At 46.3% G+C, this 16,947-nt stretch overlaps 1 protein-coding gene across 1 annotated transcript in view; it reads left to right on the top strand.

Moving 5' to 3' along the window:
* Positions 1 to 16,947, top strand: part of LOC119385717 (phospholipid-transporting ATPase ABCA3) — a 34,185-nt gene that overhangs the window by 3,916 nt on the left and 13,322 nt on the right. Inside the window, exon 2 of the mRNA XM_049414073.1 lies at positions 15,876 to 16,001. Coding sequence (XP_049270030.1) covers positions 15,876 to 16,001 — 126 coding nt within the window. The remainder of the gene's footprint in view (positions 1 to 15,875; positions 16,002 to 16,947) is intronic.

Raw genomic sequence — 16,947 nt, 5'->3', positions numbered from 1 at the left:
TTTCCTTGCATTATCGCCGGGCGCACCGTACTTCCAGGCACGAATGGCGTGCGTGTTATTAAACAGCACCTTGATAGGAAAGCGGCGAGCGCCAAGTTTTCAAGAAAGGAAGCGCAAACTAGCCAGACGACGGTTGTTGGTGAGGGGCAAGAAGACTCCACAAAGGGTACGGACAGTTTTTAGAGTGCAAGAAACACATGGGCAATGGGTGTTGGCGGTATTATGCTAGTTAAAGAGTGGCGACTAATATTTATTTGGAAAATGACTGTCAGTTCAAGCAGCAGCTCGGAGCTTCATTGAAAGAAGAATGCGCCAGAAGGCGTACATCATTTCCAGTCAAGACAGCGTTGGTTGATTCGTTAAGAGATTAGACGCACCAACCATAGTGCGCAAGTGCGCCTCGTAGACGTGCCTGAGATACGAACTATACTCGCTGCTCAATGAACGAGCAAGCGAAAGAATAAACTAGCCAGCTGCCACCGTAAACGCTTCCTTCGCGAGAGCTCCACTCGCGGATAATATCATCTGGGGTTTTACGTCCCAATACCACGATATGATTATGAGAGACGCCGTAGTGGAGGGCTCGGGAAATTTTGACCATCTGATGTTCTTTAATGAGCATTGACATCTCACGGCACACTGGCCTCAAGCTATTCGCCTCCATCGAAATGTGACCGCCGCGGTCGGTCGCGACCTTCGGGTCAGCAGCCGAGCACCATAACCTCTGCTCCACCGCGGCGGAAAGCCACTCGCGGATATAAACCTCCACACGAAATGGCACGTAAACCTTCGCGCTAAATAACACGTGTACGCGAGGTTCCTAAACGATGAACGCACCCTGCGACTCGGTTGGGCACGCACGCTTTGCCTACCTACCTTCTATCGCAAGTCCACCGGCGGTTCTGTCGACGTACAAGAGCCAGAGAAAGCTCTTTACTCCAGGAAAAAAACAAAAACAACCGAGCACGCAACAAAAACAAACAGAGAGTACCACTCCTAATGTGAATTTTCACACTGCAGCTTTGTTTCTTCAAAAGAACTGCGCCGAATCTCTGAAGTTTCGCAATCACATTTTCGATCGTCAGTCGGCGTGCCATGCTAGGCGCACAAACCAATACCGCAAACTCAAACCAGTAGGCGCATCACGTCAAGCAGAAAACCTAACCATATATCCTTGAAAAAAAAAAAACACTGAGTACAGACCCCGCAGAAGCAGCAATAAAACGTGTGAGGAATAGCGACGTACTGCACAATTAACTGACACCTGTCTACGGCGTTATAGGGCTGACGCGCTGGAGTTTTGAGTACTGTGGCGGAGCCTGGTGGCGTGCGCCGAAGTTGCTTGGGTAGTAAAAAATGGACGCCGACCGGCGAGATACGCAGTTCTCAGTTGATTTGAGCGTTTTACTTAATTTTGCGCCTAGTTTTCAGGCTCAAAAAGAGCTTCAAACGTACGCAGGAACTTGTCCGCTATGCCTGCAGAGTCTGACATGTTTGACGAGCGATCCCTGCTTCAACAAACCGTGCCGAAAGCAGGTGGTCCGGGCGACGGTTCTGAGCAGCGCGCGGTCCCGAAGTGCGGTCGCCGCCGTTATTGCGTGGTTAATTGCCTCGAAAGTGGGGGTAAGGATCCTGATGTGGGGTTTTACTGGTTCCCCTGAAAGCCGTACGAAGTGGAGCGACGGAACCGCTGGATACGTGCCGTCCGACGCGTGAAGTGAGTACGCGAGCAAAACGTGATTTGCAACGCAACGTGCTGATCACTTTTCGTACGGGATATATGTATATATTCCCTGTGTGCAGTCCAGACGGCACGCCGTGGCTGCCGACGGCGATCACGAGGATATGCAGCCGGTATTTCGTGGGAAACGAGAAAAACGATGGCATGAGTCACCCTGCGTATGTGCCTACGATTTTTCCGGCAACTTACAGCCGGCCGCTGGAAGCAGCCGGCTGTAAACATTGCGCGCCGTCGCTTCTCGACCGCCACCGCACGCTGACAGAATTTGACGAATTCCCTAGAAGCAAATGTTGAAAATTACGACCGTGCATGGGGAAAAGGGCTGGGCAGTATCGCGATACAAGAGTATCGCGATAGTATTTCAGAGATACATATGAGTATCTGTATTTCTGTATCGAGATACATTTGAAAATTGTATTTGTATCTCAGTAGTGAAATACATTTACAATGTATCGTTTGTATCGTGATACAACGCAGGACACGGTTATTCCGTTACATTTTTTTGCCGGGAGTGAGTTGAGGCGTATTTCCAAGGGGGGAAAGACGTTTTTTTTTTTTGTGCCAAGACAAGCAAAGGCGCGCTACCGGTAGCCGACAGAAAGGGCGGCGATGGTTTCCCCTCATGCGCAGAATGGCCCATGTGGTAAAACCCGCGACGCCACAGATAGCGAATCGGGGAGGCAGTGTTGTCGGCCTCTGCCGACAAAAGTCGCTGTCTCTCAAGGCCAGTGCAGCCCGCCTAATTTTTTTCGGGTGGCAAGCCATTACTTCGTGACCCTCCCGCGCGGATACCGCCTTGCAACCGAGGGTTTGCAATGTTTCGCGGGCGTTCAGTTCTCAAAGCGGCGGCACTTCGAAAAGCCGTTCCTGTAGTCGCGGCGGAAGTGACTAGAAGATGGCTATCTCTGTCGCGCTTTCAGCCACCTCTCCAGCTTGTCAGGGTGCGTTCCTAATTGATCACAAGCGTGAAACTGTCTTTTGTGGTACCAGGCTCCCCCACCGTCGGAGCCGACTTCGCCTGTGGCGGCTTGCTGAAATGGGTGCTGGTAGCGTCGGTGGTGGTGATAGCTTTATTGAAGAGTGACCCTTTCGGCCCAGGCCATGAGTGCTTGCTGTAGTTTCTGATGGGGCGCTCTGAGCAGCAGTCCCTGTTTCCACGTCTTTTTATAAAGCTGGCAGGAGCGACTTGGGAGGGCTTAAACCCTCTCACCCCCAAACAACGTGATTTTAAGAAGCCAATGTATGAATTGTGCAGTTTTGACGTACTGGGTTCCATTGCACGTAGGTAATTATGGTCAGCCTATATGGGCAGCGGAATCCTCAGCCGTCTGACCTGGCGCTGACCGGACCAGACGGCTGAGGATCCGAGGATAGAGACCGACTTCAGCTTCTGAAGAGACAGAACAACCCACGTGAGGGCAGAAGTGTTTCGGTATCCAGATGACCCGAGAAGAGATATCGCCACGCTGTAGGGCTATCCGGCTATGAAGGCGGCATTTATTCACTATAATACGAATTTGTGCTCGTCTGCAGCGGCAGAGAGACTTTTATTCCTTCCCGAGTCTTGTGCTGAGGTCGAACCGACGATGTCTAGAAGACAGACTATTTGAGAAGCCCACACAGCAACCTTCTCAGCAAAGCAGATCTTATGTGCAAAATAAATGTGTACTTTTTCTCAGTTCACTGGTGTTCATTAGCGATGTGAGTGATTTGCTTAGACTGTGCTATTTCTAGCAAAGCTCATTTTGTTGTCACCAAGTATGTCGATTTGGGTGTCCAATGCTTGTTACTCTTGCTGTGAAATAGCATATTTTTTATTGCAATTGATACGTGTAACTATGTCATTATTACCAATTATGTACATTGTAACCCCCTCCCTCTGCAATATCTGATTGGCGCTGAGGGTGCTGTAATAAATAAATAAATAAATAAATAAATAAATAAATAAATAAATAAATAAATAAATAAATAAATAAACTGAAAGTATCAATGCGCTGCGACTTTACTAACAACATTATGGTGCACTTACATATATCTTTGCGGAGTATGAGCATCCTTGAAATAAAAAAAAAAAGTATTCCAGTATCTGTATTGCTGTATTTGTATTCCGGAATACTTTTTTCGTCCTATTGCGAAAGTATCTCCGAAATATCCCGTTACGCTAAAGGCAAATGTATCTCAGTATCTGTATTTTAGGCTTCCAGTCCATGTACTTCGATATCTGTATTCCGGAATACTTTTCCGAGTATCTCTGCCCAGCCCTGGGAAAAAGTGTGTTTGCGACTGAATGCGGCAGAAAATGGCACACGGCGCGAATGCGCTCATTCGGGTCGCCGACGGCTAGCCTTCGTCACTGGACCTTTCTTGATTCCGTTTCGTCGTGTAATGCAAATCATTTCGGCTTTCTTAACAGCAATATTTTCGTTTATGCACTGTCGTTAATCGCGCGAGCATGCCTCGTAAAACTTAACTCGAGTTCAACGTCGTATGAGATTCGCTGCACTTCCGAGTTGCAGCGCGCCGAAATGGTTCCTTCAATCTCTTGCACGTCGTAAACATACTTGACATTGACGAGCTTCTTGCGTTTACGCAGATTGCTTGGCCTGAAGAACTCAGCCACGCCAGAAATTGGCCGAGATCCAAAGCGCAGCACAACCGACAGCGGCGGCTCCATTGCGGATCTGAGCTTAGTGCTGCATGCGGCCGCCAGTCTGACTACTCGAAACCAAAGAACTTATCGTAGGGGGCGCTCTTTAGCACCGTTTTCGCAGCGCCGCCTGGGCAGCCAGTCAGGCCTTATATATTTCGCGAACCTCGAAGAGTACTTATAGTGGGAGGATAGCAACTTACCTCGCACAGTCGCGTCGAAAGCGTCGGCGGAAAGTTCTATCTTCCGATTCGGTGTAACCAAGCCTTCCTTCGCAACTCGTTGCGCTTCCCGGACGGTTTTTGCCTTCGCTTTATTTGTTTCGGCATCCGAAAGCGCAGCAGAAGCCCATGGCAACCAACCGCGACGTCGGTCTTGTGTGCAAGGTATCACAGAGCACAAGGCACGCGGTATGGAAAGTGCGTATCCATAGAACACGTGCGCTGAGAACCAGCGAGCCCGCACTTCGAGAGCAAAGATGGCAGTCAGGCCCCGGAAAGTCTCAAGTTCCAGCGATCGCCGCAGAGGGCGAAAAAATCGACCGCGGCGAGTTCCAGCTTCAAACACCGGGAGTCGATCTACTAACCTCTGCGTTAGGATAACATGGCGACGTTGTGGTGGCTGCCATTCGCGCTATTTGACTTTTTATGTAGGAACGCCCTCGTCGGGCCCCAACTTCAAATTAAAATATTCTTGAAATAAGGAAGTTTAGTTGTTTGCTTACTGTTACACTTCAATAAACAAATTTCTGTTTATACGAAGTGGCCCTGCCTTGCCAGGTACCACGTCATCAATCTTTTGTAATAGTTTTTGCTCCAACAAACTAGTTGTCAGCAGCCTATCGGCATCATTATCTTCATTTCAAAATATACCGCGGCGCAACGACAGGTAACGGTTCGCGGTGCATTGGTATGGGCCTCGCGCTGTTTCGTTTCGCTGTAAATGTTTCGAGCCACTGCCGGCCGACACACTCGCTTTTGTTCTGTTCGTTTTGACTCGTTATTCGCGAAGGGATTTTAAAATCCCTTCGCGAAGTGCATTCAGCTGACTTCAGAGGAACGAAGGGACCGTTGAAGCTTTCACCGGATGACTCTCGTTTCAAGCCCGAGAATACACGGACCGGTGAGTAAAAACCCATTGCTTCAGTTTTTTTTTTAACCAATGGCTTTGTGTGGGTGTCACACGGAGGCGACGCACTGCAATATTCAATTTTTCAACGTCATACTCTGTCGTTGAGAAAACGTGCGTTCCTTGCGGCGTGGCTTCACGTGGGAGCGGGTTGCTGAGTTTTATCGTTCGGTTAACATTAACCAGGCCACTGCAATAAATAAAGGGAGGCAATTGCATCACCAACGCCTCGCATGTATCTTCATAGCTAGCCCGTATATCAGTGCAAAAAACATATGAGTTATATAGTTTGCCGGATCGCATTTGAGAAGCCAGGTTTAGAGGTCTCATTTCTCCTGCTGTTAGTTTAGGTTACCTTTACTACACATTTAGTGTAACAAAAGCTTCACATAATTATGAGTGTACTTTCACTTTAGTGTGATAAAAAAACCGTCACTATAATCAGAAATATTTTTTTTTTCTGCTGTAGCCTCCTGGCCTGACAAGGAAACAGCTGTGTGCAATAAGCAAGGCACCTGTTACATGACACGGCTTGTAAAGAAGCTAGCCCGAGTGATACAACATGCATTATGAGGTACGTTTACATATATGTATAACAAACCGCTGTTTTTGTTCACTATGTTCATATGTTTACTTTTGCAAAATTTAATATTTCATTGATTATGCTTATCAATATCTGGTGATGTCATTACTTGTTTTTCCAGGATTGCCAGGCAACGACAGGGTGACCACCCCCGAATGTCCACTCTGCAAGTGCGGCGAAACATGTGAACGTCTGCTGCTACAACAGGTCATCTTGAACCTCACCCTTGCAATGCTGTATTTGTGAATGGTTTACCAGGCATCTCATGGCGCTGTGCCTACAATCGTCTACAAGTATTAGCTGTCTACTGTATCATGCAATCTACACCACAATAGCGTTGAAATTGAGCACTAGCTCCGTGCATTAGTTACGTTACCTGACACTGCTGAGCTCAACGACGCAGGTTTTATACCCAGCCACGGTGGTCACGTTTCACTGGGGGCGAAATGCAAAGACACTCGTGTGCTTAGATCTGCGTCTGAAGTTCAGGGAAAGACGGAAGCTTGAAGAGACGAAAAATTTGTGAACAAGAGGTGTCGCTGGAGCAAATGTTTCGACAAGCAGTCTTGTCTTCTTCAAGGCTACAACTGCGTTTGTTAAACTCCAGTCAGTTAGAATTAATCTAGAGTTGCCCACTACTGTATGACTCATAATCATATCATTGTTTGCATGTAAATCATCAGAAATTATAAATTTAAGGGTAAATATATAGAAGTCTGTCTGGCTGGGCAAGATTATAAGAATAGAAAGACTCTCCAGCCACGTTTAATCATTAGTCTTCTTAATTTAATAAAACTAAGAGACCAAACGAGTCTCGAAACGTAGGGTCAGTTTTTTTTTTAAATTATAAATCACATTACAAAACGAACATCACGGCAGTGAGAGGAATTAACAGTCTTTCCAACATCTAATAATATCTGGGGTTTAACGTCCCAAAACGACGATGTGATTATGAGGGACGCCGTAGTGGAGGGCTCAGGAAATTTCGACCACCTGGGATCTAAGTACACGGGCCTCAAACATTTTCGCCTCCATCGAAAATGCAGCCACCGCGCAACATAAATGGAACATTTAGTTGTGCATTATGAGACAGTTTACAAACTATGCTCAAAACTGTTTTGCCTTAATTAACTGTGTTTAGGTCATAGAAGTTTACAAAAGGATACGACAAAGCTTTAGAAGGCTGTGCTCAATTACATTAGCCTTTGCACATATGTTCAATGGGCTCCTTCAAATTATTTACAGCTAATAAACAAATTATAAGTGTAACGAGCACTTCTTCCAGCACAGCTTCACCAAGCACGTTTACGTTGTCGTGATGAGTGAGATTGTGTTCAGTGAGTATGGTAGTGTTTTCTTTTTTACATATCAGAGAAACGTCCCAAATTTGTTTGAACACACCTACTTCTGCTGTTTGATTAAATTAACATGTCACAGTTGTAGCACCTACCACTATGAAGTGAAAGTCTGTGAACTACTGTCACGAAAAAAAAACCCAGGAAATCGAAGAGGTAATTTAAAACATACATGAACTTGGACTTATCCACAGCCACACTACAAGATTTTACGTATTGTCACGGGGTCGTGACGTCGACGAAAGCAGCAGTCGGTGTGTCCAAGATGAAACTTTTTATTCGGCCGAACTTGTGGCCGGGAAACGAAAAGTCAAACTACAGCAATACACACTGCACACTGATAGCGGCGAACAGGCGCCGGCCGTCGACAAACTGATCTGTGGCAAGGCGCGTCGGCATTTATACCTGCGGCATCGAACATTCGAGCATTATCACTGGTGGCTGCGTTAGTTCGACAATAAACTGAGCTGTTTTCAGTTGCACGCTCCAGCCTAACAGAAGATCCTAAAATAATCTGGAATGTTCCCAGACATTCTGGCACGGTTTGCGCAATGCAGTAACAACACGTGCAATTGGCCAATAACATAAAACATAGAAAGAAAGGTGCGCATGTGGCAGTATTTCAAGCCGGAGCTTCTAAAAGTAGCAGGGAGAATACATACTTGAGCTCCCAAGCCCAAATATATTGAAAAAGTAAATAACACAATAACAAGTATGCAATATATATATGACCTTTATTTATCCAGCATTGGCACAGGTTCACATCATGCCCCACAGCTTGATTTCGTGAGTCTGCTTGCAATAGAGTGCTCAAGTTCTATCGACATGTCTATGTGATACAGAGATTGTGCTTACGGCTGAGCAGTTGTTTAGTGTTCTGTGCGAACACCAACAAAGATGTACACTGCATGCCTAAAGCTTATTTTCTTAGAATTGTGCTTCTAGAATCTGTAAGCACTCGCCTTATATCTCTGTTTCTTTAGCATTCATCTATGCTGCATACTCAGCAGTCCGATTACTACTAGCGCCAAGAAATTCTAGCTGTAGAAACTGTGTAACTGAACTATATCGAGGAACAAAACGAGCCTGAAATATTTTCTTCCACCTATTACCTGAATACGTAATACCTATGGTATGGCTTCACGGCCGAGAATTTAGCCGAGAAATTCGTGCCTGCCCTGTAGACACAACGCGATATTCTTTATTTGTAACGCAGTCAAGGTGACATCTCAGAGCGAGAAGGATGCAGAACTGTACGCATCCGCGATTGTTTACGTAAACGATTAATCAAAACTACATTGCTCTCACTGCGCCAGCTATCTGTCGGCGTAGCGCACGTTTCGTTTCCGACTCCACATCATGCACTCAAAGATCAACACAACCTGGCAAGCGCCGCATAACTAACGGAAGGATAAGACCCTTGTCCTAAAGCTATGCTGTTAAAACTCGGACGCTGCTACACAACGAGAGCAACGTTCTTTCAGCGATCTCGGTGTTCAGTTATATGCACATATTTGTCAGCTTTCAGACTGATTACACACGTACGGGTTAAAAGCTTTCGACGTGTATGAGTGGCTTGTTTTGCTTGGACCTGACTGTATACATTGCTTGTACCAGCTTGGGCACTCACAATAAACGATGCCAACCTTACTTGATTGACGTTGTTTTTGCCAGTCGAGGCCAGTTTGGTCACCTGGCGATAAATATTACACACGCGAGCAGCGATTTAGCAACGACAAACAACAAAATACCACAGGGAACAAAAAACGCAGTAGCGCGACCAGGGCGAACCAATCGCAAAAACGCGTTTTTCTAATGATGATGATAGTACTTGCAGCGCCATCTCGCCTCGCCCTATTGTAGTTCAGTACGCCGCCGCTACCCTTATTTTCGTACTACAGTCAAAGGTACAGTTTCCGTTCTCTAAAGTGGTAGATATTCTCTGTGGCAGTCGCGAGCGACTGTAAACAAACGAACGCGGCGCGCTGTCCCACGTGACGGCAGTTGGCCAATGCCGACGCGGCGTCAGCCTCGGAGAGGGCAGAGGAGGGAGAAAAGAGAGGAGGCGCGCTTTTATGCACGTATGTCGCTACTTTACGAAGTTTCAGGGAGTTTACGGGGCATTAGAGTCACTGGAAAATCAGAGTACCGCAAAGGTAGGCTGCACGCGGGCAACATTGGGTGGCGGCGGCCATGTCCCTTCCAGACCTTCCGGCGCGTTGCTAGCGTGTGTTGAGAAGTGACCGATCTTTTAGCCTCAGTGCCGTGTTACGCTCGGCAGAACGGCATTATGTGTGTGCGTTTCTTCAAGAGGATATTAGAAGTGATTTCGAGTCATCAACAGGTATAGATCGACTGCACGGTTAGCGGTGTAACTAATGAAACGTACGGCGAATGTTGCCATGTGCTCGCGAACTCTCTTCGTGGCTTCATCGGTCTCTTTTCGTGTCACGCCCGGACGTGTTCGCTAGGTCCGGGGCTGTAAACATAGTTGCATTAGCGCAGTGACATCGTGCGAGATGCCATTTACTTCGATATTTGGTGAATCTTGACTCTTTGCGCTTGCTTTGCAGTCGGTGTTCAGGTTCACTGCACTCGAGAACGTTATCGAACAGCATCGAGAACATTCAACATTCCTCCTTCGACTGATCGCTGACGCATAGCTTGCTTGCGCACCGTGCTTGCTGTTCAACTGGTAGATATGTGTAATAGAAGTTGTGTGTGTACGGTAATTGGAAGTTGTGCGCGACGTCTTGATTCGGAACGCTAACAGCCGAACGCACGGGCGAATTGGCGTTCGGTAGGTAAGGTGCATCTTATCTTGCGATACGTAGAAGGCCATGAAAAATGATTGACATCACTACTTAATTATTTTATTTCCTATTTCTTGTCTCCTTAATATTGTCAACGTTGCAATGAATTTGCAAATATTTTGCTCTGTTCCGACAAACAGTTTTTTTTTTGGCATTGCCAGCGCGTAAACAGCTGGGGTTCGGTTTCTGCACTGCTGCACTTTTTTTTTTCATAATGCGCTCTTATTAAAACTTCCTCGGCACGGTGGTTTATGTTCTTTTAATCAGAAATAGCGCATTCCGGAATTTTTAAAGCGCATGCTACTGCAACACAGTATGTATATAGACCTAGGGCCCGCATAAAATCGACTCCCTCAATGCGTGGGATCTGCTTTTTTTTTGCTGTGACCATTTTTAAGGGTACGCTCGGTGCAATGCACCATTAGCAGAATTTTTTGCAACAAAATTAAAAATACGCTTGATAACGTTGCCTTATACCAAGTTTATCAACAGAGTTTCACGCTTCTGTTTTGTGCAATGCTAAATGATCATGCCACAATTGCCTTCAAGGTATACCAGTAAACAGTTATTATTTTAATACATCTTCGATTTCGCTCTCGTGCGTGACACGCTTATAACTCGGATAGCATGTCTAATCTGTTCAACAGATCGAGATATAAACAGCGGAGCAAATAGAAAGGGATGTAGCTTTCAATATCGCTGACCATAGCGAAACGAAAAGGTGAAGTATCCTGTCGCATAAGATTTTTTTCCAGCAAACTTAGTGTAGATCACTGCAGGAAGGAGTGTTATTCGAGGGGGGCGAATTCGTTCAGGCCAACTATGTAGCCACGTAGAACGGCGCTCTTTGACATTAATTTTTCCCACACGGCAAACGAGATTCCCAGAGTAGCTCATCAGTAACGTTCGATTGAGGGTGAGCTACTCTGTTCTGGCATCTGCATGCAGTGGCGTAGCCAGGGGGTGGCACACCGGGCCCGTGCTCCCTCCCCCCCCCCCCCATGAAATATTTTTCCTGTGGCATACATAGCACGAAATGACACTCGGCCATATCTGCCTGCCAGACCCCCACTTCAGATCGAGGAGGTGCCCCCCCCCCCCCCCCCCCCGAAAAAAATGTCTGCTTACGCTCCTGTCTGCATGACGCGTTTAAAAAAGGGACGAAGTACTTCTGAGGACCGCGGTACTGCTAAATGTCCGGCCACGCTCTGCATTGAACGCGCCTGCACCCAAAGCGCTTGGAAGGGATATGGCGGCGAGAGGTCACGTGATGCGAGTAAGCCAATCGCGTCGGCGGCGGCGCGCGGAAAACAGATGCGATACTCTGAAATTTTTCCAGTGACTCTAGACACAGATTGTGTACAGCGCCATCTAGAATATCGTCCCTGAACTGCAGTTTGTATGTACTTACATGAGACAGCGCCATCTATTGCATCATACGGGAGATCCGTTTACGCCGGACAACGGAGACGTGAAGAGGTTAGACTAAGAGGAGCTACGCCCCTAAAAGGAGAAGGCCTTTGTCCTGTGCCCTTTCCACTCGCACTACGTCAGCAGATGGGGCGGACCCACGAGGCGGCAAACGAGCTCGGCCAGTCACCGCGATACGTCGCAGTGTCGCGCGTTCGTTGATATGAAATGAAGACGAACACTTCCTTTAAAAGCGCGAGCCCTTGTCGACGGCCTTTCAAGATTACGCAGCTAACTTTTTCTTGCGGCATAAAATTTCGAAACCGAGTTACTTCCATCCCAACAAAATACCCTCGGAGAAAGTTCCAAATCTCGCATCACGCCGTCTGTGGTACCCGGCAGCTTCTCCGCAATGCATGGTTGCTAGCGGCGTTGGAAGACAGATGCGCAACTCTGCTACCTAAAGGTAGCATATACAGTAACTCTAATGTCCCCTAGAGTTACTGTATTGCTACCTTTAGGTAGCAGAGTTGCGCATCTGTCTTCCAAACGCCTCTGGCAACCATGCATTGAGGAGAAGCTGCCGCTTGGGCCAATGTTTTTTATTTCTCGACGCCACCGCTGCAGCGAACTGAATTAACACTAGCCATCGACAGCCAATGTTTATCGCCGGTCTTCGACACGCCAGACAGGTTAATCGGCGACACGGTAGGCATGTCGCCTGCAAAAACGAAGTGCGACTTCACCGCATAGCTGTGGTTGTTAGCCGGACCTATGCGCTACTCTGCTACCTAAAGGTAGCATATACAGTGACTCTAATGTCCCCAAATCCGGGTCATGCTTCAGGTTCGCCTTCAAGAGCGAAATACGAAAGCGTAATCGGGCCCCGTTCGCATCGCCTTCTCATTCGCTTTGCCACGCTTCGCATCTCAGTGGACATACCTCAGCTGTGCCGCAAGGAAAGTAACGTCTGTGCGCGTAACATTGGCCGTTTTAAACTCCTAGAAAGCATTTTGCAAGCGCAGTTGAGAAGTGCCCACTACGCCATAATTCCTTTTGCGAATTAACAAAATACCCACTAAGCGTCCTTAAGGTGATACGCGCGCCTACACAGCTGAACACTATGTTAGTGCTGTGTCTGATGATTGTGATTAACTGTGCCTGAAACCACCCACTCGTTGCGTCATTCATATGATGTGGCGCCTGGTGAGATTCTATGCTTCTGCCGCGCAATATTGCATGCGTAAAGGATACTCCTCCCACTACATGACAGCTGTAGATTTTCTTTTTTTATTAGAGGTATCCAAATACTCGAAACTTCGAATATTCGATTTCAATAGTTCCGTATTCGATTCGATTCGATTCGTGAGGCACTTTTGCTATTGAGTGTACTTGAACACCATGAAACTCCCTAACATCTATTGAAACTAGCACAAAAGAATTACATTCCTGTGCTAAAATGCACTAATAGACAAACCAGATTCAGTTCCCAGGTTCGATCGATTGAGGTTCGACCTCCTAATTTTTATTCTTTGCAACCATCGCGATTTCTGGCTCGCGGACAACGCCGCCATCGGAATTTTTGTGCGACACGGGCTGTTGCGTTAAGAGGCGTTCAGTCCACTGGATTAAACGCTCGGCTTCGGAAGCTGGGGCCGGCCAAAACCCATCACCACCAAAAACATTGTTTCGTACATTTATTTCTCTACGGCGATTTACATTACGTGATAGAGGGACGAACGCAGTTTTCTCATTCAGTCGTCATAGAAATGCGCACGCATTTAATATGATCCGTCGGAAAATTATTAGAGGAGCTCTACAACACCTCTCTATGTTATCAATGGAATGACCGTACTACTTAATTATACGTTGCCACATAAATCTCCAGCCGTAAAAATAAAAGTGAAAAACTTTAGGCGACCTTAATATTCAATTCAGGTCTCTAATGGCGACAGCCATTAGCGTTTGGTGAATTTTTGGTTCACTTCAACGTTTGTCGCACACAGAAGCCAGTTGCCGTAGTGTATCGTAGCGCCAGATATCACGCGTTTTCTTTTCTTTCCTCTTTTTTGTAACGACACATATTGATTTTGTTTTGCCGACTTCTCTCTTGGTTATGTACCTGTGCATTGCTTCCCACGACTCCCGTCATGCATTGCACCTAGTTCGCACCATTTCTTTTTTTTTGTTTCTTGAAACATCGCGAACGCGCTTGTGTGCTACCGAAAAGAAAGATTACAATTATATTCTTCCGAAATGTCATTGAATAATGCCGCAAGAAATCGATTGAGCTTTTACTGAAGAGTAATAGATTACTTATACGTTACTTTCCTCCGAAAATAATACAAACATAGGAAATAGAACGAGCCGACATAGATATCCCACTGCATCCACTGCGTTCCCTTCGTGCCCTGAACTTTATAAATATTGACATTCTCTTGCGCATCATCCGTCGTTTACTTGCGAAGCCGTCAGCAATAACAATGTAGCAGTGACACTCCATCATTGGACACGCTCGATTGAAGGGCAGCGTTATGACGTATGAAAATCTTGCACACAAAAATGACTTTGTTAGTGCGATGCGCACGTCTAGGTACTTTATAAATAGGGCTCCGTGTTTTCGGAGTTTATTTTTCTTGAAATTGGGAGGATGTTTAGCGGAGTTTATTTTTTCGCTGAAGTTCGGCGTTTATCGGAGCTTATTTTCCGTAAATCCCCGATTCTCCGAAATTAATATATCTGAACACGAAAACTTCAGAACACACAAAGCGTATTTTAGTTGTCTGGAACGTTTGAACGCGCAAACACATATGCACACAAGCACATATACTTGAATACAAAACGCCTACGTTTGTGCGCATTACAACCGTAAAGCTTGTTGTAATAGACGCAAGCATACTTTACGAGCATTCCCAGAATTTTGGGACAGTTGTGCTTGGCGCCATCTCTCGGTGGTAGCAATGGCGTCTTGCCATAACTGAATGGAAAATGGGCCAAAAAATCATATCTCTTGAAAAAAGCAAGCTACCAAAAACGACTCGCGGTTTTACACAATAGAGACCTACTGGAACGTTTTGGCAAAATTGCAGTATTGCAGTACAAAGCGTGTGGCTTCCCAGGACAATTGAACACCGCCCATTAGAAACACATGGGGCACCATTGTAAAATTTTAAACACTCTGGGAAGCCACGCGGTTTGTAGTGCGACACTGCAATTTTAACAGAATGTTCAAATACGTCTCTACTGTATAGAACCGGGAGTCGTTTTTGATAACAAATTTTTTTCGTCAGATATGATTTTTTTCGCTTTTTTCCCATTCAGTTACGGCAGGCCACCGCAGTCACCGACGAGAGAACGCGGTACGTGCATATGTCTCCAAATCCTGGTCATGGTCCGTATATTCGATGTCGTCTGGCTGCCACAGTGCCGCCAGGGGACCGTTTATCAAGATGTCGTCTCGCGCTTCCGGAGGCCCTGCATACGTTGACGTCGCTCCGTGCGCGACGAGCCCTTCTTTAAATGTGCGATGGGTGACGTCTATGAGATATTCATTTGAGGTCAAGCTTATATCGGTCAAACCGGCCGATGTATCAATGTCCACTTAGAGCATGCTCTTTCGATAAAGAACAGAACAGGGCCATATTGGCTATCAGAGTTTATCAAATAAATTCGAATTCTCAAAAATTTTACCAGCGAGTGTTTATCAGATTTTTTCGGATTTATCCGTAAACACGGAGCCCTATTTATAAAAGCGCCTTAAAACTACTGGGCCAAAGAGAGTGGACTCCGCCACTGTGAGGTCAATAAACGCTGGAGTGGGCATTTCTATGAAACAGTAGCGGTTCTTTCAGGCAAACATTTGAGACAGCGCCAAGATGAGAAAATACTTAGCGTTCGAGTTTTCCTTCTTGATAATGCGGGAGGCTGCATTCGTGAGAAAATCGCGGGCTTTCTATGGTGGTGTTCCAGCCAAATTTCAGTGCACAGTTCTGCGTTGTCTGTTAACATTATATCGCCAATAAACTAGATGGTTAATTGTAAACAATTACTAAACGAAGTAATTGAATTATACAGTTAACGTTGTCAAGTAGAACAGTAACCGAATTATAATGCCGCTAAAGTGCAAATGATAAGTCGTCACTTACAAGTTATGGGCTATTACGTATTTTCAACGAGATAATGTGTTTCTATATTGCAGAATGGATCTACTGTTTGAACATCCTGCACGGCTTGGCAGCTCTGCCGTTCATCTACCTGTCCTCCTTCTTATTTTCCCAGCCTGGCGTTGGATTCTCTACGATGGCAATCTTGACATTCATTATCTGTGAGTCTCGCGTTTTTTTGCTGCAATGTGTTGTTGGAGGCCTGTTAGTCATAACACGGCACATCGTTTGCTGCAGCGCGCGACAGATAATTACAGGCTCCTCATTACCGACCAGTGTCAGTTTCAGTTTGAAAAACGACAGGCCTCCGGGTGCAATTATCACCACCTAGCGGGTGCAGCGCTTGATCACGTCAGCACACAGAATTGTGACGCACTTCCGCGCGGTTCGCGAGCAGTCGCCGAGAAGTAGGCTGCTGGAGCGAACGCTGCAAGAAACATGGCGGCTATGACGTTATCATGACTTGTTGCAGCGTGGTCACGTGAGGGAAGTAGGGGGTCACCGAGGGTCACCTTTGAGAGTGTCAGTAGCGCGAGGGTGTCGATCGCTCACGCAAACTTCATAATTAATTTAATATACCTTCCAAGCTATATTCGCTGTTCATTTTTTGCAGATGATATACGCTTGTTCACGGGAATCGATCCCGCAGTTTATCTCGGCCGCGAAATTTTGTGTCTGTACCCCTTTAGGAAGTCTGCGGGGATAACGTTGCCGCAGAAAGCACACAACCAGAGTTAATAGGAGAAACATGGGACATGCCTCTGCCCTGCACTGGGCGTAGTCAGGCTCATGACGATGCTGATTGTCACTTTTATGCATCTACTTCGCGCAAGTATCGCCTGATAAGCTGGAAATCACATGTACAAACACAGAAGGTTTAAGTATGCGAGGAGCGTTGATTCTAGGTTTGTGAAATGCAGACGGCTGGAACGTTTGTTTGGTGGCAGTGCAAATGCAAGAGCCATCACGCGTTCACACAGGAAAGAGCGAAGTGTCTGGAACGACTCTGTAGCTTTTTCAATGAGGCCGATGAGCAATAGGGATCTCATAAGAATACTTTCAGGAGTATATCTTTTTCCAAATTAATTGGTAAATAAGTTCGAAAGT

The sequence above is a fragment of the Rhipicephalus sanguineus genome, chromosome 3 (assembly GCF_013339695.2).
Source record: "Rhipicephalus sanguineus isolate Rsan-2018 chromosome 3, BIME_Rsan_1.4, whole genome shotgun sequence".
In the NCBI taxonomy this organism is placed as follows: Eukaryota; Metazoa; Arthropoda; class Arachnida; order Ixodida; family Ixodidae; genus Rhipicephalus; species Rhipicephalus sanguineus.
This window is presented reverse-complemented; position numbering and strand designations above follow the sequence as displayed.